Consider the following 22547-nt stretch of genomic DNA (forward strand, 5'->3'; position numbering starts at 1 on the left):
CCATAGAAGATGTTACAATTGAATGAACTCCTCCAGTAGCCATTCTAGACAATAAGCAAACAAGATAGTTCTCGTGTCGGGAAACCGTGGATACTACAGGGCAGCTGGGTTTCGGAGACCTGTTCCCATAATAATTTGAGTTCTTATGTGTCACTGTTGACTCTTTTAACTTAGATTGGCAAATATTGGACGAAAGCGAGGAACTACCCGCTTCAGTGTTTCGATAAGACTTGTTAAAGATATTATTTCGCTTCCCATTCGTAGCATATACGATGGTTAAAGTCAGCATCGTTAAAGCAACTTCTTGCTCCTATGTTTGGTTGCACTCACACATTGCCTAAGACTGAATCTGTTAACAAATGACTTTCATCCAACAATGAAATGCCAAATTGTCTCCTTTCAAAAGTTTATTGCAAATTATTACTATTAAATATAACATATTAAGAAAGTGGAATCACAAAAGAAAACATGTAAAACGAATAAAACATTGTATGAGAGAGGCACATATAAATATGTAGAAGCAAATTGGATTGTTTCAAACGAAACCGTAAACAAATAAAGTAAATACAACGACGAAATGCAATTCGAACACAGAGCACAGGAAAAACCTCTGAATAAACTTGTTTCCGTTATGTTTTTTTCTTATTCTTCCGATTTTATTTAATTATTGGAATCATAAATCGCTTCTCTATTATAAAAAATGCAAAATTGTTTTGTCTAATTAGTTCTTGGGTTCCTTACAATGTATAGTGTGTACCGATTCGTGGAAGATCTCTGATGAATGTTTAATTTTTGGCTCTACGTCAACCTGAAGATGAACCAATTTTTGTTTCTTTTTTTAAATTTTATTTACACATGCTTTTGTTCGTAACAAATAATCTTTTCGATTGGCTTTTCCCAGTGCTGCACATTTTTGGGGGATTGAATTTCCGTTTTGAAACTCTGGGGTGGCGCGAGAATGACTGCAAAGTTGGAGTGTTTTGAAGCGCGAGTACATCGTTCATTAATAGATTTGGCGATTCTTATTTAAATGAAATGTTATCCAAAATGATATGAGTAAGGTGAACATGATAAAAGATTTGCACAGAATAAACTTATCAGCACATTATTAGGAGAGAATACTTTGAATGTTAAATAACCTTCAGCACTCCAGAGGTCCAAAACTAATTCTACAAGCATAGAACATACTTTTTACGAATTCGTGTAACAAACATCATCTTCTAGCGTACATTTGATGAAATTATATTTTCCTTTACAATGTCCGTTGATATCTCGCAACTTTTATTCTAATAATATCCAATATTATACATTTGACTCAGACATTTACAAACCTATGTTAAATATCGGAAACATTCATGAACGTTAAACTCAAATTGGCACGACTTGTAGTTGACGGTGACGATCCTATAAATGAATTATTGCTGCTGTCACTGCTACGCCTCCATGCATTAAGGGAATCTCCGCCACTGCTGGAATCGCTTTGTTTCGATGGGGATGAGAACGAGCGAAGGGGCGAGGAGAAAAGTCGACGCGCCAGTAAGAATCTATTGCTTATGTTATTTTTCTCAGAACGACGCTCTGCGACTACTGAGGGTGATGGAAAGCTGTAAAGTAGTACAAAAGGTTAGATAAGCTAGAATGGAGGTCAGTAGGACATAGGATTTCATCTTACTTGTCACGTTCCTCGAGTGAATGTCGTAAGACCGCTGCCCGCCAGCGGTGGATATGTGGATATTGGTCTCGACTGATTTGAGTGTTGAATAAGGCATTGATGACATCTAAGTCACGTTTTGTTGGCTCATTTCTGAAAAATTTGAATATTATAACGTAAACTGCCGAAGTTAACTATAATTTTGGATATATTTTCTTCTTATGATTAGTTTTTTGGGTATTTATATTGTGGCGGTGCTAATCACTTTCAGATGTTTACCTGGAGTAAAAAAGTTGAGAACTGCCTGAATTAATTTAATTACCTTTCAATTCTACTGAAGGAATCCTAAAACCTATTTAATTGGAAAGGGTTAAGTAGAGCAGTTACTCGATAGAAAAATGGTCTACCCACAGCTCTCACTTCGTGAACACCACAATGAGAAACAGGATCGATATTGGATTTAAATAAAAAACAATTCAAATATGTAAACTCGGCTTCTGCTATCAACCTCACCTGATAATTCCCCAAGTGGCGACGCCGAGTTTAAAAAAGAAAAATTTCCGAATTCAAGGTAAACGTAAAAGCAGTGACAACGAGAATGCCTAGAACGCGCCTGCAGACAAGAGTATAACTGCGACCGCGGTAAACAGGACACCAAGTTTTCCAGACTTCAATCCCTACGACTCTAAGGTTCAGGAGTCGTGGAGGCAAGCTTTGAGAGGTATAAAATTACAGACACACAACAGCAATTTTTGCAAGTCATAGCGGTGCTGCCACCGCGCCATAATTACAGAGTCCATGACAGACAGTTTATATTTCCACTTACGTGAGCAATTAATAAAGCGGTTGTGTGCCAGCCAGGAACAGAAAATGGGATAGCTCATGGAGGGCACATGGATGTGTCGCGAGAAATCCTCCCAGTTCCTCCGCCACCTGCAGTGTTTCGGTGGTATTTAAGTTCTGGAGCCTCTGATGAGAAATCTATAAGTAACCATCTGCATTTCAACCGATTATGGCGACGGTAGATGCTCAGTCACTACAAACTCCAGCCGATATAGGTGATAAGGTCTACGCCATACTTCCATCAAATATCGCGGAAGCGACAGATATAACAACATTCTCGCTTTCAGCAGCGGAAACCAGTTTAACGCAGCTAGTTCAGCAAACTCAAGTTGCAGAACTGCCAATGGAGTTACACACAATCAAACAGGAGTCCCAACCCGAGAATTCTTCTGGACGTAAACGTTGACGCTCTCATACCCGATTGCCTTCACAGCCCAGACCCGAAAGTCTTCCTCCTCAAGGTACATGCTGGTATCACTGAAGATTTAATGCCGAAATCACCAAATGTGTGAAACCGTTTAACTGGACTTCGAGAAACGCCATCGGGAGCCGCTAAAGGTGGCAAACCGCCTCGTTTCATAGTCTTCATGCCGCCTGTTCATGTTCGATAAAAATGTATGGGTTTAGCCGGACTTAAAATTCCAAGGACCATGTAGAAAAGCACGATTCGAGCTTCCCGCTGGCAATAGAACAGCAAATGCTACAGGCGGAATCGCTAACCTTCCGGGATTTCTCATGGAAATTTGTTATAGCGGACGTTTCTAAACCCATACTTGAAGCAAATTTTTTGGCAAATTACAGACTTTATTTAATATATTTAGCACTATTGTCCTCGCGGTTCAACAACTCACCTTACTTGCCAAGGAGAGATGGGAGAATGTACAATCCTAATCTTCACAACAATTATCGGAGGAACCTCTTACCATGATATTCTACATGAGTTCTGACGGACGGAACTGGAAAAGTCGCGTGCCAGCGAACTAAGCATTATTAGTTACTTCAAACCCCAGACGATTAGTTACGGATAAGTTGAACATCATAAGTCGCTGGGGGGCAATGCTACTATTTGACCATGATAGACCGTTTCTCGCGTTGTCCGAAAGTAGCACCAACCCCCGATCAAGACATTACAGTCGCCAGGGCGCTGCTTGACACATGGATCTCTAAGGAAGGCAGTTTGAATCAAGTTTGTTTCAAAAACTCAGCAACCTGGCCGATGCAATCCACATCAGAACTAAAGTATGCCATCCGGCGGTTAATGGCATGGTTGAACGTTTTCACTATCAGCTCAAAGCAGCAATACGATGTCACAATAGCCGCTGGATAAAAGGCATTCGCACAACTTGGAAGGAAGACTTCGACGCAACTGCAGCAGAAATGGTGTATAGTCAGCCATTACGTCTCCCAAGCGAATTTTTCGACTTACAATCCAACAGCGAGCAGGTATTCATATCTAATTTCGCCAACGAGTTGAGACAGCGTGTCCAAATGTTACGTCCAGTCAATGGGAGTCAACATGACAGCAAAGAAGCCTCATAATCAAAAGACCTGGCCACAATAAATTATGTCTTCATTCGTAATGATGGTCCAGAGAAAATACTCCAACATCCGTACCAGGGCCTATATTGGTGTTCGGTAGAACGGATAATTTCTTTAAAGTTGAAGTTGCCGGACGTATCATTACAGTATGCATCGACCAGCTCAAACTTGCTTATGCGATGGCTGACAATATCCAAGAGAACCCGATCTCGGGCCAACAACAGGAATCCTCCGTGGCAATGCGTTCAAGTTCCCGTTCAACAAACTGATGATCAAACTCAATGAAATCTGGAAGTTAGATTTCCTGATTGTCACCAGGCAGGTCTTCAAGGATTTAACAATAACAAGACCACAGATTCACACCTCGTGTCACGTCACGGCTAGCACAACCATCACAATTTCCTTGCACTCAATCCCTGGCAGGGGAGTGCTGTTCCGGTGCCATCTATCTGGAGTTAGAAAGTCGGGAACTGCCTGAATTAATTTAATTACTTTTCTTTTCTACTGAAATGATCTGCTCCCTAAGTAGAGCAGTCACTCGGTAGAAAGATAGTCACAGTTCTCACTTTGTGAAGACCACAACGAAAAGCAGGATCGATATCGGATTTAAATAAAAAATCAAATATATTAACACGGCTCTCATTTAACTTCTGCTATCAACCTCACCTGGTAATTTTTAAAGTATAATCCCATAGTCACATGAAATATAAATGACATCATTTGAATTTGGGAATCGAGGCAAATAGCAATGACAATGACGCCATTATTAATTGCCGCCAAAAAACGGGAAAATTGTACCAACTGGTCCTCCAGATTGGGGGTTAGGTAGGGCAGACATCCCTACACGGAAAACAACTTGTTACGAAGCCACAACAGGAACCTCGAACCCGGCAACGACAACGAAATAACGATTTGCGCATTTTCTCATGGAACGTGCGCTCCCTGTACAGAGTTGGAGCTGCCGAGCAGCTAGCCGATGCCCTGTGCCAATATAGGGCTGATGCAATAGCGTTGCAGGAGATGTGTTGGGCAGGGACCGGTTTCCTGCAGAAGAGTCGCTACACCATATATTATAGTGGCCATCCAGTAAACCTTGTGCTGGGAGTAGGTTTCTTAGTCAGGCAAAAATGAAACCTACTGTTATCGGCTTTGAAAATATAAGCGCACGGCTATGCACTCTGCGCTTGCGAGGCAAATTTAGAAATATAGGAAATATTTAGAAATAACGCCTCTGCGAGGTGGCTGCAGCATCGCAGAAGGATACTTTCTACGAGGCAGTAGAATGAACCCTCGAAACCTATCCCAGACATGATATTAAAATCATACTTTGGGGATCTTAATAGCCAAGTAGGGACGGAGCCCGTATTCAGGCGATACGTTGGCTCCCATCGCTTACATTAAAATACAAATGATAATGCACTGTGGATTATTCAATTAGCAGTGTCACACGAAATGGTTGTTAAAGTATCTGGTTTGCGCGGAAAGCAGTCGTCAAACAAATGTGGGCCTCTCCAGATGGGACCACTTTCAACCAAATTGACCACGTGCTGGTCGAACGCCGCCAATATAGATTCGGATCACTATCTCGTTAGCATGGTAATCCGAGCACGAATAACAACACCACCCAGAATCCCCTCTGACAATCAGATGAGAGTTAACACTGAAGCCATCCACAGCACAGCCCTCCGTAACACCTTTAAGAGGGAAATGAATGGTGCAATAATCGCAGTCAAAAGATTTCCTGGAGATCAACAAATTATCTTCACAATCATCTGAAGAAAGTTATCATAAATACGGCCACTACCATACTTGGCCCCAGCTGTAAAAAGAGTCGGAACGGCTGGTTTGACGATGAATATAAGCTAGCAACGGAATGGAAGAAGGCTGCATACCGAGTAATAATGCATTCTCAAAGGACGCGGGCAAGCGCAGAGACTTATCACGAATTCCGGCGAGCGACTTCACAGACGGAAAAAGGAAGCCTGGGAGAACCAATAGGTCTGTGAACTCGAAAAGTACAGGGAATAACCGCACCAGCCGCGAAAGTTTTACCAACAAGTCAGCAGGATGACACCTCACACACCACAATGCTCATCCTGCTGAGACAAAGAGGGGAATCTGATTCCTGAGAGAATGGGTATACTGGAGCGATGGGTTGAGTATTTTGATGAACTACTGAACAACCAGAATGTCGGCGAGTTAGAGGTCCCGGCAGCTGAAGATGACGGACAAATACCACCGTTAAGTATAGAAGAAACAGTCCGTGCAATTCATCGGGGCGAGATCTCGGGCGGCACATTAATGAAGGCAAGACGAAGTACATGGTGGCAATGTCAGCGCCAAAATCGAAACAACAAACAACATCGAATCGCACTGGTCAAACGGGAAGAATAAAGATTGGAAACTACAACTTTGCGACCGTTGATAATTTCTCCTATCTAGGGTCGAAAATTACAAGCGATAACAGCTAGGACGATGAAATCCGTGCACGGTTGTTGGCAGCCAGCAGAACCTATTTCAGCTTACAGAGACTGTTCCGTCTCACCATAGGCCCAAAGTTTTTACTGTATAAGACTATGATCTTGCCAGTCCTCATGTATTCCTCGAAGACTTTGGTTCTTAGCAAGAAAAATTACGAACTCTTGGCCGCGTTCGAGAGGAGAATCCTCCGAAGAATTTTTGGCCCCCTACATGAGGATGCACGATTCCGTAGCCTACATAACGACGAAATCTATGAGTGATACCATGACCGTCTGGTTGTGGATAAAATCCGGCTGAACAGGTTGCGGTGGGCGGGTCACTTAATCCATATGGATGAGGATGATCCAGCCTGGAAAGTCTATAAGGGCAATATCTATGGTAGAAAAAGAAGACGAGGCAGACCCTGCCTGAGATGGAACGATGGCGTAAGTCAGGACGCCAGACAGCTTTTAGGGATATCCAATTGGTGGACCTCGGCGTAAAACCGGGATGTCTGGGGTTCCTTATTAAGACAGCCCTAGACTGGATGCTGGCTGTTGCGTCGTTGATGATGATGACAAAGGCGAAGCTTATAACACTCTTTTCGTAGCCCGGAAATTTCCGCTATCCACCAGTATGTAGAAGACTTGCTACGGTTGGATGCCCGCGCGGCCCTGCAGGTCATCGTTACCGGATTTATATAATAACTAACTGGCCGTCTGAAACAACGGTAGCCTGATACGCTGGATTGAATGTTTTGCAACTGCATCAGGCACAAACGATCACGACGAGCCGATCCCGTTTGTAGCCGGGACAGAGGGTGAACAAAAAGAAGAGGAGAGATCAGATCAGTTTCGTTGAGATTTTTCTAGTTGATTTGATCACCTTCCTAAATAAGAATTCGTTCAATTATAGAACTTATGTGACTTTCGTCCTAATAGTAAAATTTGTTTCCTCACCATGACAACTTAAAGTAGTGGGACAAAGATAGTCATGAAATTTACTCAACATCGACATAATATAATCTTAAATTTCCACAGAATTAACCTCAAGGACAAAGCAGTCAAGTGCTTCCTGCAAACGGTGTTTCTCAGCACAAAACAGACAGACACAGACGGCCGTTGAAGGAATCTTAATAGTTCTTTTATATTGACCGCCAAACCCCCCAAAAAAGAATCTACACTTACCCTAGTAAGTAAATTTTATAGGATTCAAATAATTCATCTTTGATATCCTGTTCCAGCATTGAAGGACTCTCAGGTGGTGTATAGAAATCGTAATCGCTATCCGTAGAACCAACATCGGACTGTAAAAAACGACAACGGATATAATTGCTTCAATTTGTTTTTTTCTATTTTCCAGAACTCACCCAAAATATCTCCTCATCCTCCTCCATATCAGAATTTTCCGTACTGCTGTCCTCTGCATTTTCCCATAAATCATTGTCCTCTTCGTGGTTCTGGTCTCCAGCTGCATTTCTTGAACTGTCAACGCAATTTTGGCCCATCAATTCGAAACGTTTCCTTCTGCTGAATTTCCGATTAGCAGTATTTTCCCAATGACACGTGCATTCTTTTCCTTTCTCCCACACATTAAGGCAAATTTGTTCTGTTTTCAAGTTTTCAGGAAGAATATGCTCAGCTGGAAAGTAAAGGATACAGTTTAGTAAAGGGGGCCGGCTAAATTTTGTGAGGACGGAAATTAATTTTGTTTATGCTTTGGAAACCCCCATTAAAGTGAGTATTTTGCTTACCATCTGTTTTCAAATATTCTAAAATAAATTCGGAGACACACTGCAGCTGCTCTTTCTTGTCAAATTGTGATCTGAAGCTCTTTTCAGCAGACACTCGTTTTCGTGCATCGATAATTTGCTGAAAACACTTTTGAATCTATAAACCAAAAAGTACTGCTAGTTGGGAGCGACAATGTTCGATCAAAAGCATCTTACCTTGCTGATCGTGTTGCTATCACATTCTAAGTTATCAGCGTTTTTCAAATAACCCACGATCAAGTTTGCGAAACGTGAATGAACTAGATTGAAATCAACACCAGTGAACCGGGCGTCATCCTTAAAACTACAAACAAGCGATTTCAGTCTTTTTAACTCGGAATTGAAAGAGTCATTTATCGATACGACACTTTCGAGATTATGTAGAATAGTTTTGGTCATTCGCTTGGCGAACACTTGAAGAGATTTCTCAACACATAAATACGGAGCAGACGTTTGGTTGCCGGTTGACGCCACATGGTTTATCGCACTTTGTTTAAAATCAGATTTCTTGGACGCGTTGATTGGAGCATTCGCTTTGAGAGGCTTTTTCTGTAAGTCGAAATTATTCAAGGCGTTACACAGACCATCTAGGATAGCATCTTCTTTTTTCTTTTTAGTTGACTTGCTCTGTTGCCGGTCTTCATTCTCTTTACGCTCTTTCAAATAATTTTCTAGTTTCGATAAGCCCTCTGGAGACGAGATGTCTACGAAGCAACCAAGGAAATCCCAATATTCTCTCCATTCAACTTGCTGCTCCTTGGCCAACTCGCGACCAATCAGTTCTAAGCCCTTCTCGGTGTCGCTGAGTTTCAAGTGTCTTTCTTTCAGTGGAGTATCAGGGAGCACATCGGTTTCGAGTAGAACAGAACTGTTTGATTCTGGTGATCCAGGACCAACACTATCCAATATCAAAGGCGATTTGCCTTGCTCGCGATATGTTAGGAACAAATCCTTCCTCTGGAGTCGTAGAGGTGTATTGAACAGAAGTCCACCTGATTTTTCAGATCCTATGTTGTTGTTTTGAATGACATCCTCAGGCGAAAGTTTTTTACTTTCATAATTCCCGTTGACGCTGTCGTCAAGCTCACTGCCGCATGATTTATTTGGAAAGAGATTGTTGACTGGGTAGTGTCTGACTGACGTTGGAGAATGATTATTATTTTCAGATGCTTTCTGAGGTGTACTGCTACAGGGGAATTTCAAAGGACTTGCAGGATAGCTAGCAATTGATCCCGTGGAATTTGAAGACACGCGTGGCGGTGTTTTCCATCGACGACGGAAACTCTGTTACCGATTATAAAACTGTAAAATAGTAAGGAAAGAAGCGAATGTGCATACCTGTGCTTGCTCCTTGTTCATTGGACCGGCGTACGCTTGAATTTCTCTTTCGGGGCTCATTGGGTCTTTGTTGAGATCCTGAAGGCAGTAAATGAGATATTATATTTGAACCAGTTAAAGTGCTGCTACAATAACGACCGACAGAAACAACTTACTGGTGGGTTTGTCACTGAAAAAGGCTCTCCAATCGTTGGCGGCAACGAGTTGTCAACAGAACGTATGACAGGAACATAGAAACGTTCATCTAAAAGGCTCGCAATTTTATCTTTGACTTCTTGCTTCGCGTCATTTACTCTGGAACAAATAATCTGTTTCGAAAAATAGATTTAATTCTGCAATGAGGAAATATCGACCCCAGACTTACATCTTTTGGCAGCATATTATCCAAGTTAGGTGTCATTTTACACTGCGGATAAGACGTCAGAACTTCAACGACTTCCACGGCCCCAAATTTAACAGCTAGATGTAATGGAGTTTCACTTCGTCCTTTCTCCGGCATGTTTAGGTAGTAATCGAGCAGAATCTCACAGACTTCTTGACAAACTTTCTCATTTTTCTTTCCATGCAGCAATTCTATGAAACTAACTTTGCTGATGGTTTTTATTATTAATTCTGCAATTCGAGGGCGCTTGTGAATGGCGCAAACATGTAGAGCATTGTATCGGGTGCCGTCCTTAAGGCTCGCTGGAGTATCTCCGACGTTGACTAAATATCGTGGGTTTTCCCAAATTGTTTTTTCGACGAGATCATATTTGTCATCTTCGATTGCTTTTCGAAATTGAATAAGCTCTTGTTTTGTTGGTGCTCGGAAGGCAGCCTTTTCGGCGGCCGCTGCTGCTGCTGAAGGAGCTGGATGAGGGAAAATATATTACTTCATGAAGGTTGCGTGATTCTTAGTCCTAAGTAACAATTTCTTATTTGTTTTAGTTTTTTTTGGACAATCTTAATATTTTCAAGTATTCTATTCGTGAAAATTGGAATGCAGGCACCATAAAAGTATGAAATCGAATGCAAATGGAGCGCATACCTTGGGTGAAAATAAGGAACAATATTTTCAGTAATCATAATTCAATCGTGAAGAGCCACATATCCCCTAACCAAAGAGGAAGGTTTTGATAAGAAAACACATCGCGATATAGTTAGGAAGAATGGTTACAGAAATGAAGCAAAAGCACAAACTAATGAAGAAAAATAAGATCAAATTTGGAGGAATCAAGTTACAATATTGTTTAAATATATAAGCACGAGAGGCGAAACCAAATGGATTAACACATCAATGTCATTTTATATTCGTCAATGGTTTATGATTGGATCTTGGAATGTGCGGATGCTTGCTCTAACTTCAGCGAGAAGCGATACACACACACATTGGTTCTGGTGATAAGCGTGGCAAGATTGTGAAGCTCTTAGGAGCACTCCTCTCTCTTGCGAAGTGATCGTGGACCCGATGTCGGATTAATGTTTACTGTATCTGCTGGTCGCGCTCTCTCATGACACATGGGTCATAAAGTCCCGAGAGTAACACACACATCCCGCCGCGATTACCATGCTTTTCGATAGAACCAACTTTTAGAGGATACGTGTGAAAATTGTATGGCATTCGGTTCAGTAGTTTTTGAGATAATGAAGGCTAAATGACGATAGATTTGTGTTTGTTTAAACGAGGAAAAATAACGAATTTCGCCTGTTAGTTAAACTGATTTTTAAAGGAAAAAAAAAACCGTTGAAGCTAAAAGAAAGAGGACGCAGGGCGCTCAGATCGCCCAATTAAGAAGCTGCGAAGGGCCAGACGATCATCAGCAATTACTATATTGAATTATTGGATCGATTGGTTGACACAGGTTAAGCAAAAAATGCCTCACATTACAAAGAAAAACCGCTGTTTCTCCAGGATAATGCGCCGATTCCCAAGTCGATGAAAACAGTGGCGAGATTGCGCAATTTACGCTTCGGGTTGCTCCTGCACCCCCATATTTACTAGATCCGGCCTCGTCTGACTTCTACTAATTCGCAGATCTCAAAAGGAAGCTTCAGGGAAAGAGATGGTGAAGTTATACCCGCAACTGAAGCAATAAGAAAGGCATCGAAAGTTTAGAACTCATGTAGGTTCCGGTTCAGAATCAGCGTTACATACCAACGGAGACTTCCAATGCAACAAAGGAGGCTTTCTATGAACAATTCAACAGAATCTAGGACGGTAGACAATGTCAATCACATTTTTTCCTCTTGTGGAAGGTGGAATGGGTTTTGTTAGCTACTTTATGCAGATTCAGGGCAACTCTCTATAGATAGAGATGAGAGATTTAGGGATGCTGAGGAGGGCGATCCTGTTTCGCATTACGTTCGTGTTCTACTTGTTGTGTAGTAGAAGATTGAGCTCGACCAGTGAAGGGACCGTATGGCAAGCAGCTCTTTGAACTAATAACTTCTTTCCTCCTCTTCCCTCCCGTTGCTAAAATTCCCTGACTTGAAGGCTACCTACGCCGAGAGAGCGAGAGGGATAGCGCGAAGTAATGTGACAAACGGTTCTAGAGTAGCTCTCTCACTATGGGAGGTGTTCAGTTGGTAGACCGACGGCGTATCTCCCTGCGGAGCTATTCCTTTCAGTCTTTGCAGAAGTGCTTCTTCCACTCATCTGTAAATCCTAGGAATGTGGGACGTATCCTGGTGAATTGAAGAGGATGAGGGTTAAAATTCCGAAAAGGGGCACCCACCTTGAGTGTAACTAAGGGATATTTGCACGCCTATTTCCGTCGCAAATATTATCTATAATAAAATCAGCTTAAAACGCATGAAAAAACACGTCGAAAGTTTGATGATGATTCCTCTAATGGATTCCTCCGTAGAATCACGATACTTTTTGGAGCAATATGAGGCGTTCAGATCACTTGCTCATCAGCGATTAGAGCGAGATGTACAAGGTATGTACTGGAATGCTTGTTATTACCAGAGCGAGGTTATTCACATGAGATATAGAGGGAGCATTTAACAACGTTAGTGCCAACACCGACGATGATTCTCTGGATGCACACATTCGTTTTACATCTCATCCTAATGTACGGTCCTATTGTGTGGTGGCAGGTGCTGAACAAAAAGGGCTATAGAACGAAGCTTGATAGGATTCAAAGGGCCGCGTGTGCAGGCGGTACCATGGCAATGCAGTCCTCCCCGTAGAACTCCACATTAAATACGCGGATGTTGGATAGCGAAGCCCAATGACCATAGTGATATCCTAGACGAAGTACTTCAGAAGCAGAGTAGAAAGCAAGGTCGGCGGAGTGTTGCAATCCTATGACACAGTATTCTTCACCGACGAATCAAAGATGGTTTGTGGAGTCGATGCGACAGTTTTTTGAACACACACGGTGGAACCGAGTCATACGTCAGTGTATTCCAAGCGGAAGTACTGGTGGTCTGTGCCCCAAGCGTAGCAGAGCTATACGCTCCAGACTGATGGCTCGGTGCAGGAACGTGTTGAACAGTTTAGGTGGTGACTGTTAAGTGCGGAATCTACTAGCACTACCTAACACGCGCACCTCAGATGGCGAAGGCTCACCACCTGCGTGAAGTCAAGAAGAATTTGGCCCGCGTATAACAAAATCCGATCGCAAGGATCTTCAGGCATTGCCTTTGCGATTGTCTAGCTCTGGCTAGCGCCAGGCTACGGACACTAGGTAAAACGTTCTTTGAGACCCTCATAGAGACCTCTAGCTGCAGATTGGGAGAGCTGCTTTCCTTCGTGAATGCTAGACTTTGTCCTCTGCTCTTACCGCAGCAATCATGGTCTTAGGAATTTGTAGCATCACACGGCGCACCACACCGCTAATTGAGCTTTTCGGAGCGGCCACTGATACCTACCTACCAGAGTGACAAATGCGCAAAATGGGACGTGTTGCGTGAAAGTCAAATTTTAAAGAAATTCCAAAGCGGAATCTGTCCAAGTTGCATTCTTTCGCCGATATTATTCCTTCTTGTGCCTTGTCCGGAGGATATGTAGGATTTTAATGGACCATGATGATTTGTATCCTGATTTGACGTCGGATAACAGTCGACTCAGCTGTGAAGGAGTACCTGAGTCAAATCAGGGTAATAATCTCGGGAGAGCGCAATGCTGACCACATTGCCTCCTACAGAGTACTGTAGTGTACCGTTACGGTTTTGAATGAAGTGCTCTAACACACTTCAAGGCCCTGATCCAATTGGATTGTTGCGCCAACGATTATTATTATTATTATGACTTCTTTCTTCAAACATCTCGATTGCGCTGATAACATCTGTTTGCTGTCTCACTTGGTTAAACGATTCTTGATTGGCAAACAGAGGCGGATTGAAGATAAAAATCCTATCTGCATTAATAGGCAGAATATCAAAGATGTCGATCAATTTGTCTATCTTAGCAGGGTAGTTTCTGCCGACGATGGCACCAGGCTTGATGTCACTCAACGCATTTTTCTCAAAAATTCTCTGAGTGATGTCTTGCAGCTATTGATCCGACTTGTCGGTGCAGGCACCGCTTTACAATGGTACAAATTTATTTGAGAAATATTAGGTTGGGGAAAAAGAAATGTCCTATTTTGTCAATAGATGGCGACACTTAAATATATCTTGTGTTGTACTTATCGCATCGGGTCATATTATACGGCGATTTGGAGACGACAATCTGTGCTACAAATATCTCTTTGACAGTGTTGTGATCGTACGTTTCAGACTCAAGATATAGCGCGTCTAAGATGGAATCCATCAAGCAAGAAATTCGTCATATTTTACGGTTTTACTACCTGAGAGGTAAAAATGCAGCAAAGGCGGCCGAAAAAAATTGTGAAGTTTATGGGCCCGACACTGTAACGATTCGCACAGCACAGCGTTGGTTCGATCGATTTCGTTCTGGTGTAGTGGATGTCGAAGATACACCCCGTACTGGTAGGCCAATCGTCGTAGAAACTGATAACACCGTTGAAATCATCCAAGTAGATCGGCATGCGAGCATTCGCTCGATTGGCCAGGAAATGAGTATAGACCATAAAATCGTTTGGAACCATTTGCAGAAGATTGGATTTCTAAAAAGCTGGATATTTGGGTGCCAAACGAGTTGATGCAAAAAAATCTCTTGGACCGAATCAACGCCTGCGACGCACTGTTGAAACGGAACGAATTCGGCCCATTTTTGAAGCGGATGGTGACTGGTGATGAAAAGTGGATCACATGCGACAACCTCAAGCGAAAGAGATTGTGATCGAAGCGCGATAAGCCGGCCTAAACCATCGCTTTTGCTGTGTGTTTTTTTGGGATTGGAAGGGAATTATCCACTATGAGTTGCTCAACTATGGCCAGAACCTCAATTCGGTCCTCTTCTGTGAGCAACTCGACCGTTTGAAACAAGCGATTGACCAGAAGCGGCCAGAATGGGTCAATAAGAATGGTGTTGTGTTCCACCAGGACAGCGCTCGGCTTCACACATCTTTGATGACCCGCCAGAACCTATGGGAGCTCGGATGGGATGTCCCATCGCATCCACCGTATAGTCCGGACCTGGCACCAAGTGATTACCATCTCTTTCGGTCCATGCAAAATGCTCTTGGTACTAGCAAGTTGGCCTCAAAAGAGGCTTGCGAAAACTGGCTGTGTTTTTGCAAATAAGGAGGGGATAATGAAGTCGCCTTCTAAATGGCAACAAGTTTGCGAACAAAACGGCGCATATTTGACTTAAATCGGATAATTCTAAGTATTTTAAATAAAGCGTCAAATCACAAATACAACATTTCCTTTTCCCCAACCCAATATGATACCCTATCTACGCTTCAGATGAAGATGCCGTGGGCTACACTTCCCCTTTAATGGTTTTAGGAGCTGACACTTGTAACGTGACGGCTCCAAGACGCCGTAGAGTCGGCAGACTGTTTGTTCCGGAACGTTTTTAAAATTCCTACTAAATATCCAGGAGCGCCGCTACTAAAGGAACTCCCCGGTATATCGGCTTTCTCTTCTATTTTGCTTCTTAGTAGCATCCAAGTGGAGGTGTTGAGATTATTCTGGACACCCAAGTTGTTCAAAACCTTAGCACTACTACGCGGAGGGGGAACGTCACTATTAATCAAACGTTCTAACGTCTCATCGTAGGGGCAAAGCTCCTACTTTACAAGGTTATGATTTTGGTAGTCCTTATCTCTCCGCCGGAGATTTGAGAGAAGAATCCTCCGAAGAATTTAGGCCCCAGGAGGTTGGATGATCCCGTAGCCACTTTCAGCCTGGAAAGTCTATAAGAACAATGTCTATACTAGAGAAATATGTGTGGGATCGAGCTCCAGCGTAGCGCAGGACGCCAGACCGCTCTTAGGGATATCAATTTGGTGGAGCTCAGCACAAAACAGAAATTCCTGAAGTTCCTTACCAAGGTGGGCCTAGACCGGATACCGGTTGTTGCTCCATTGATGGTGCTGATAATACTCGTCTCGAAATATGTCTGGCTGCCTTAAGAAAGAGCGACAATTTCATTGCTGGTGGCCGTGCAGTGGTATCCATTTAGAAATGGCGAAGTTCTGATTTGAAAGAGCTAGTTTGATCTTGGTGGAGATGGAAGCGGCTATGATCACGTAATGCACTGAGGGCGTTCTCAAGTCGGACTACGGCCATGTCGAGAAGCTAGAAAGTAGTGGTAAATATTGAATGTAATAGAACTTCGGAGTTTCTCTCGTCTGATGAAAGGTCGTAGGAGGATGTGCATAAATCATATTTTAAGAGGGCGGCAATCCTATTCTACGTTGTTGTAAGAGAAGAACCATATTCAAGGCACCAACTAGCAAGTGCAAATTCTTCTCCCAATTTATGAGTTGAGGGAAAGGGAACCTTTAGCAAGCCTTTTAAGGGTTGGCCTTTGAAGAGTGAAGAGGTTGTCATCGCCTATCACATCGCATTTCGACTTAATTATAAACAATCCGTTACGGAGCAACGAATCTACTCACATTTCAGTCCACTAGTCTTTATCGGGCAGCTCTCGAATCCAATTTGCGAGAATTTGAGCGCATCTCGGTTGTTCTTGAAGGTCTTCAGCCTGGCATCCTTGTGGGTCTTCAGTACTTTCAAGGCTTCCTCGAAATCGGTGAAAACAAGCGCCTTATCTGCAAAATAACAAAACAGCGGACTCAGTACAAAACACATTCACTATGCGGATTCAATCGATTCGCTCCGCCAGGCATTCGTTTATGCAATAAATAGCGAAACGCTGCCCGTGGCAGCAATAGCAGCGGCGCGCCGGTGTGGTCGCGTGAACAGGTGACGAGCGAGCGGCTAATTTCTAATTTCCCGCTAACAATCGCTCCGGAAAGTTTTATTTTCGTAAGCAATTCTCCTTATTTAAAATTAGATCACCCAATCGGGGAATTGCTCCGTCTGTCGCAAATCGCCACCGGAGTAAAAGCCACGAGTCACAGAGCGCAGCGGTGGCATTTCGCGTTCACTGAAGGTCACTTTTGTGGTCTGATGTCTCGGAATCTTGCCCCAGAAAGATAAAACCGCCGCGGACGCAATCGAACGAGCGACGATGGCGATACCAGTAATTTGCATGACATGACAGCCGCTCGAGGCAGCACAAAGCAACAAACAAAACAAACTCCCGCACGAACTGCTTCATTCGATGGCCTCTGACTACGCGACCGAGTCCCATTGATTTCCAAGAAATCAATCTTTAACCCAGTAACGGTAACCGCCGCGAACTACTGCGATTTCAAACGCTGGCCCACAAAACAGATAACAAGGGACCAGCTGTTTTGCACTTTTCGGGTGGTAAACAAAAGCTTTGAAGGTTATGTTCGCGCGACTACGCTCGCTCGTCAGTTGAACGTAAACGGGAATTCGCAAAATTTACCAACCGCCTTCATCTTCGGAGTCCGTTTTCGACGGAATATGAATGCTGTAGTAGGTCATGGTCGCGATTACACATAAATCCAACTGAACACAACACTTCCCCCAACAGAATTTCACTCAGATAAAGCGGAACCGAACTGGACAAGATTTTTGCCTTTATTTTGCGCGACACAAGTCTTCTCCGTTGGCGTTTCCCTTTCTTCCGTGAATTTCCTTTTGGCATTTGAACGATGCCACATGAAGTTGGGAGCATTTGAATGGGGTCTGAGCTAAATGGAGTGGAGATTAGAATAGCCGTTACGGATGGACTTAGAAATTCCCATGAATAGGGGTTATAATGCGAGGGCGGTAAGTGATGATGTCATTGGAATTATCATTTTCCATGAAAGAATGAGTGTGAATAAAGAAAGTTTTGTTTGTTAAAGTTTTGACAGGATTCTTTATTCAATATAATTTTCCAGTGGTCTATTGATTTATGGATTATATCTCTGAGATGCAAATCGCCGAGAATGCGCCTGTTACGACGTCATAAAGTCATGCAATGGACTGCAGGATAATCTGATGCGGAATATCACCCCCTGGGAGCCAACCTATCTCCCCCTGGGGTTGATGTACGGTTCCAGCAGCCAAGCATCTCGTCTAGTAAGATCTTTAATGAGTGGTTATAGCCACACCCTCAACCAGGTGACGAGCCTTCTAAACCCTATACTCGCGCTCACTATATGAGTACTACAGTAGTAAATCCCACCACAACCGCACTACAAAATCATCAAAACAAATAACAAACTAGCTGGACCCCGTGCCGCACATAAACTGGCCTATCAGGCGGAGGTACATCTCCGTAACTGACTACACCCAAGAAATTGGGAAATAAAGCAGTGGAGCCAAGGCTAACATTGGCTTACTGTGAAGACCACAATCAGCGCTCAAAAAGCAAGAATATGTCTGCATACTCAGGCACTAAATGCTATCTGCGCTATCTGAAGGAAGGCCTGAAAACAAAAGAATTCCTTAAGAAGGTTCATAATAGACTTAAGCCTTCAGCACTGGTGCCAAGAAAACGGGGAGCAGCGGAGATCAGGCGAAAGAGGGTAATACTCCCGAGAATGTCAAACCCGACCCCAAGAGGAGAGAAATCCTAGACGTGAAGGAAGGAGCCAGGAGAACTGCCGTTAGATATGCTAATGTGGTAAAGATGATTTGATTGGCTATACTACCGAAAGTATTTTCGGACCAAATACTCACTCGTGAGGATCAGGAAAAAATTGAGGACCTCGTCAATATTATGATATACGACAGATAGAATAAGGAGCTCGTGCTCATCAGCATACGCTTTCAACCAGGTCTTATACTGGTATACTGCGCGAGGGAAGATATGAAGGACTGGCTTAGGACTATAGTTCCTAAATTGCCTGGATGGAAGGGAACGGAATTGTCTACATGTTCTGGATATGATATACCAGGGGCACACATGGTGACGGTCTACCCTCCCAAAGCCGTAGCGATGGAGATGGAGAAGCTTCTGGGCCATCTCATCACTCAAAACATGGATCTTCACACAGGATTGGGGTAGAGGAGCGATCCTTAGAGGCAATTAAACGGGGTAACTGCCTCATCAATTGAACGTGCACATGCACTGTGGCTGGTACAGGCAACAGGGTGCCTTTAAGCAGGGAAGAAACGGAAGTGTTCAGGAGTCCTGCTCCAGAGCCAGTATTAGTAGCCTATCCATATTCTAAGCAAGAGAATAAGAAGAATAAGAAAGCCGGTAGTGTCGATGAGCGGGATGAAAAGGACCTTTTTAAATACCAGACGATTGTTAAGGAATACAACAACGAACTCCTGGAAAATCAGCAGAAGGTGAAACTTTCCGCTTTCAAGCGTAATCGATTTTAGGAAGAGGTCGAGCAGAAAAATAAGAGGAGCAGGATTAGCAAGAGCTGAGGCGTCAAGCAACTAAAGAAATAACAACAACGGGCGATGGTCCTTCGGCGCGAGTTGTTTTGGCGGATGATAACTCTGCCCACGGAGCTATGGATAAAAAAGGAGGCCGAGCTGTCGGCGATGGTCGTCGAACATCTTCTGGACGGCAAGTTGGGGGCTGTATTCCCTGTTTTGATTCCTTCCAGGTATCCCGTGGTTACCATTTAATATCACGCGCGTACCAATTTTCCGGTGATTTTCTCGGTGTGTGGTCGCTAAGATTAGCGACGCCAGCGAATGCGTGAAGTTTAAGATTATCTCATATGACGAGATTCTCAGAAGATCGTTTGTTCGCATGGACAAGAAGAAGCTCATCCTGCACCTTTTAATCCCCAGTATCCCAATGGTTCGATAGAATTGGAGGACCTCAACGCAAAACGGGGATGTTTGGAGTTTTTTATTAAGGCGGGCCTAGACCGGTTACCAGGTGTTGCGTCGTTGATGATGTATGTATAAATGTAGAATGGTTAGACTGACTCGAAAAGGCTCACTGTAAAGTATTTTTTGGAGATAGGAACGTTCCGCTCCACGAAACCGGACGACGACCTGGACCCATGATCAATGAGCTCTTGGAGGATATAAAAATGGATCCGACGGGAAATGGCGATCCCCATACGCAAGTAGATCAGATAAAACTGCACTACTCGCAGTGCCCCCAGCTAATCTGTTGATCTTTCTCCGAGATGAAGACATCGACATTGGCAGAGGAGCCTTGGATCGGATGAGGCCTAACCATCAAAGGACTTCAAAGTAAATATTACAATTCATTCGCTAATTCCAAATGACTCTGATGTGGACAGGCCTAGAGCATGAAACCTCGCTAGAAAGAGATTACACGACTTTCTAACACCGGAAGCTTAGTCAAGTTATCAACAACAAACCTTCCGATGCACGCAATGGTAACAAAAGGTCGGGGTTCTGGAAAAGGCATTCAAAACCGGACCTAAATTTTCATGCGTGGCAAAATACAGCAAAAAGACACTGTTACTATGGTAGAATGAACATACGTCCAATCCCAGGAAGTTGATCAGGAAGCTCTTTAACGTCCGCTATACGTGCAAATACTGGCAGCCTGAAATCGGTCAACAAGACTGCCAGGAAGCAGTACTGGTTGGACTTTTTAAGTAGGTTGGAGACAATCCTTTTTTAAAAAGCCAGTAGGCTTCTGTAGGGAATGTTCTCGTGGAACTCTCCTGGAACTACTATTCCATACGGACGTTCCCGCCACAGTCGGGGAATGTCACTCAGAAACCCGGTTGGAGGTTATCCAGTCCAGTTGTGTGATGATCGAATCGGTGATCACCGAGGACAAAATTAGTTGGCCTATAAACAGCTTCTCCGCTCTAGCCACGCTGGGTGCACGAGGTAAATAATTCTTAGGGTTGCAGGGTCTGAAGTTGCTATCCTTCGTAAGTGGTACAGGCTAACTTTGAATGGATGATCTGACCTAGCTGGATTCTTTTCCTCTTCCCCTTCCCACAGCAGTTACGGTCTACTTTGTCGCATCAAAACGGCGCACAACGGCGCTAATTGGGTTTTTCGGAGTGTCTGCTGATAACTATCTACTTCTCAACTTTTTACTTACCTTCAGCTTAGTTTTCTCAGGGTTTTTTTCAAATTTAGTATGAGAACTGCTTTTTAGTTCCTCCGGATCTTGCTGATATATCTCCCAGGAATAGTCAAAAATCGGTGGATCATTGCATTGAATGCTGTCTTGCTGATATTATGGAACGATGTACGAGTAGTTAGGATAGCTCTTTGGATATTCGTCGGGTTCCCATAGATGTCAATTGCCTCTTCACAGCTGGAATATCGAGTACTTCCATGATATTCCAAAGCGGCATCTTCATCATATCCTGACGATGTCTGGCGTTATATTCTGCGCAAACATAGTCCCGAAGAACAACATGATTATACTCAAATTAAAGAGTGTATTTTTCGTTTTTTTTTTCAGTTTGGACATTGTACCACAGCTCGGATTGCAGGTCCCTTTTGCTCCAAAATATTGCTTCTAAAGGCACATACTCTCGGTTTGCGATACCAACTTACTTATCCAAGGTTCTGTAACACCGAATCGTAACCGTTCGAATTATTCCGTTGTTGCGAGGCTAGATAACGCAGACAAGTGCGAATAGCCACTTCATTGGGGGTGCTTCCTCTTTGTCTGCTACTAACTGACCAGACGTCACACTTGGGCTTTTCTGTCTCACTTAGTTCGGATTGGTAAGTGGAGTAAATTTTCTTTTAGTTGTTTCTATCGTTCTTATCGGATGGATACGGGCGACCTCTGGAAGTCAAAGCTTCACTGTGGTGTACAGGGAAATGAAATCTGGCTGGGACCTACATTGTCACTTCGATAGACTACCCAATGCTGCACTGTCTTCGGGCTTCATCTTATAGTATATCCAGCTGCGAACTTCCGCAAATGTCTTGTCTTCCATCGGTTTAATGAGCTGAGCCGACAGTCTAGTCCTTTTTTGTTTTCCTCTCTTTCCTGTTAGTGATTTTCCATTTATAGCCTCCTTGTCTTTGGACAGACGGATTTCTGACTGGGTAGTCTGTTGTTCACTTTCGTTCTTCTTTGCCTTCTTTTTTTGGACCCTGCATACTACTTTAATGAAGTCTCCTTCAGAGGCGCCTTCCTCTTTCCGCCTTTTCCCCAGTTTGCTTTGTAGGAGGTTCTCTGCGATTCGCTTAGCGCTTACAATGTTCTTAGTGGAAAACGCGGCCGTTTTTGCATTTCGTGCGTCTTTCGCCGCTCTTCATGTTCGCCTGTAAAAGAAAATGCGGTTCCATGAATTTTTCAGTTCCATCAACCCGTTTTTCATGCCTTTGCTGAAGTTCTTCTGGAGGAATGTGCCGATCGTATGCGCTTCATCACTGTCGCTCATTTCCTGATAAGCCCTTCCTCCCAGTTGGCTTGTGTTTGTATTCACCTGCTCTTGGATTTTTTCCAGAACAGGAACCCTGGGGTTGCTGTCCCCGCACTGGTAGTCGTATTACTTTCTAAGACTTCCTCTTTATTTGGGCGTCCCGGGTATTTCAGTCCTTGTTGCCTCTTTCGCTGAGGTTTTGGTGAGCGACGCATTTTTACACTGCGCC

At 43.4% G+C, this 22547-nt stretch overlaps 1 protein-coding gene across 1 annotated transcript; it reads right to left on the bottom strand.

The window, feature by feature from the left end:
- Positions 1-396: 396 nt before the first annotated feature.
- Positions 397-17670, bottom strand: LOC119657602 (ankyrin repeat and LEM domain-containing protein 2). The gene is made up of 11 exons (XM_038064601.1): positions 17468-17670; positions 16562-16717; positions 9967-10451; positions 9758-9910; positions 9603-9680; positions 8442-9548; positions 8247-8382; positions 7863-8134; positions 7681-7799; positions 1673-1804; positions 397-1604 (listed from the first exon to the last, which is right to left on the bottom strand). Exons 1-11 carry the CDS (start codon positions 17520-17522, stop codon positions 1337-1339), a joined length of 2961 nt encoding a protein of 986 aa, XP_037920529.1. The 5' UTR covers positions 17523-17670; the 3' UTR covers positions 397-1336.
- Between the last annotated feature and the right edge of the window lie 4877 nt (positions 17671-22547).

The sequence above is a fragment of the Hermetia illucens genome, chromosome 5 (genome assembly GCF_905115235.1).
Source record: "Hermetia illucens chromosome 5, iHerIll2.2.curated.20191125, whole genome shotgun sequence".
Taxonomy (NCBI): domain Eukaryota; kingdom Metazoa; phylum Arthropoda; class Insecta; order Diptera; family Stratiomyidae; genus Hermetia; species Hermetia illucens.

Bases quoted from the DNA above. Each gene is read 5' to 3' on its own strand.
- LOC119657602 (XM_038064601.1), bottom strand. From the start codon at position 17,522: ATGACCTACTACAGCATTCATATTCCGTCGAAAACGGACTCCGAAGAT. The intron at 9,911-9,966 runs GTAAGTCTGGGG...TTTTCGAAACAG, and splicing joins ATAATATGCTGCCAAAAGAT to ATTATTTGTTCCAGAGTAAA. The intron at 9,681-9,757 runs GTAAGTTGTTTC...TACTGCCTTCAG, and splicing joins TTTCAGTGACAAACCCACCA to GATCTCAACAAAGACCCAAT.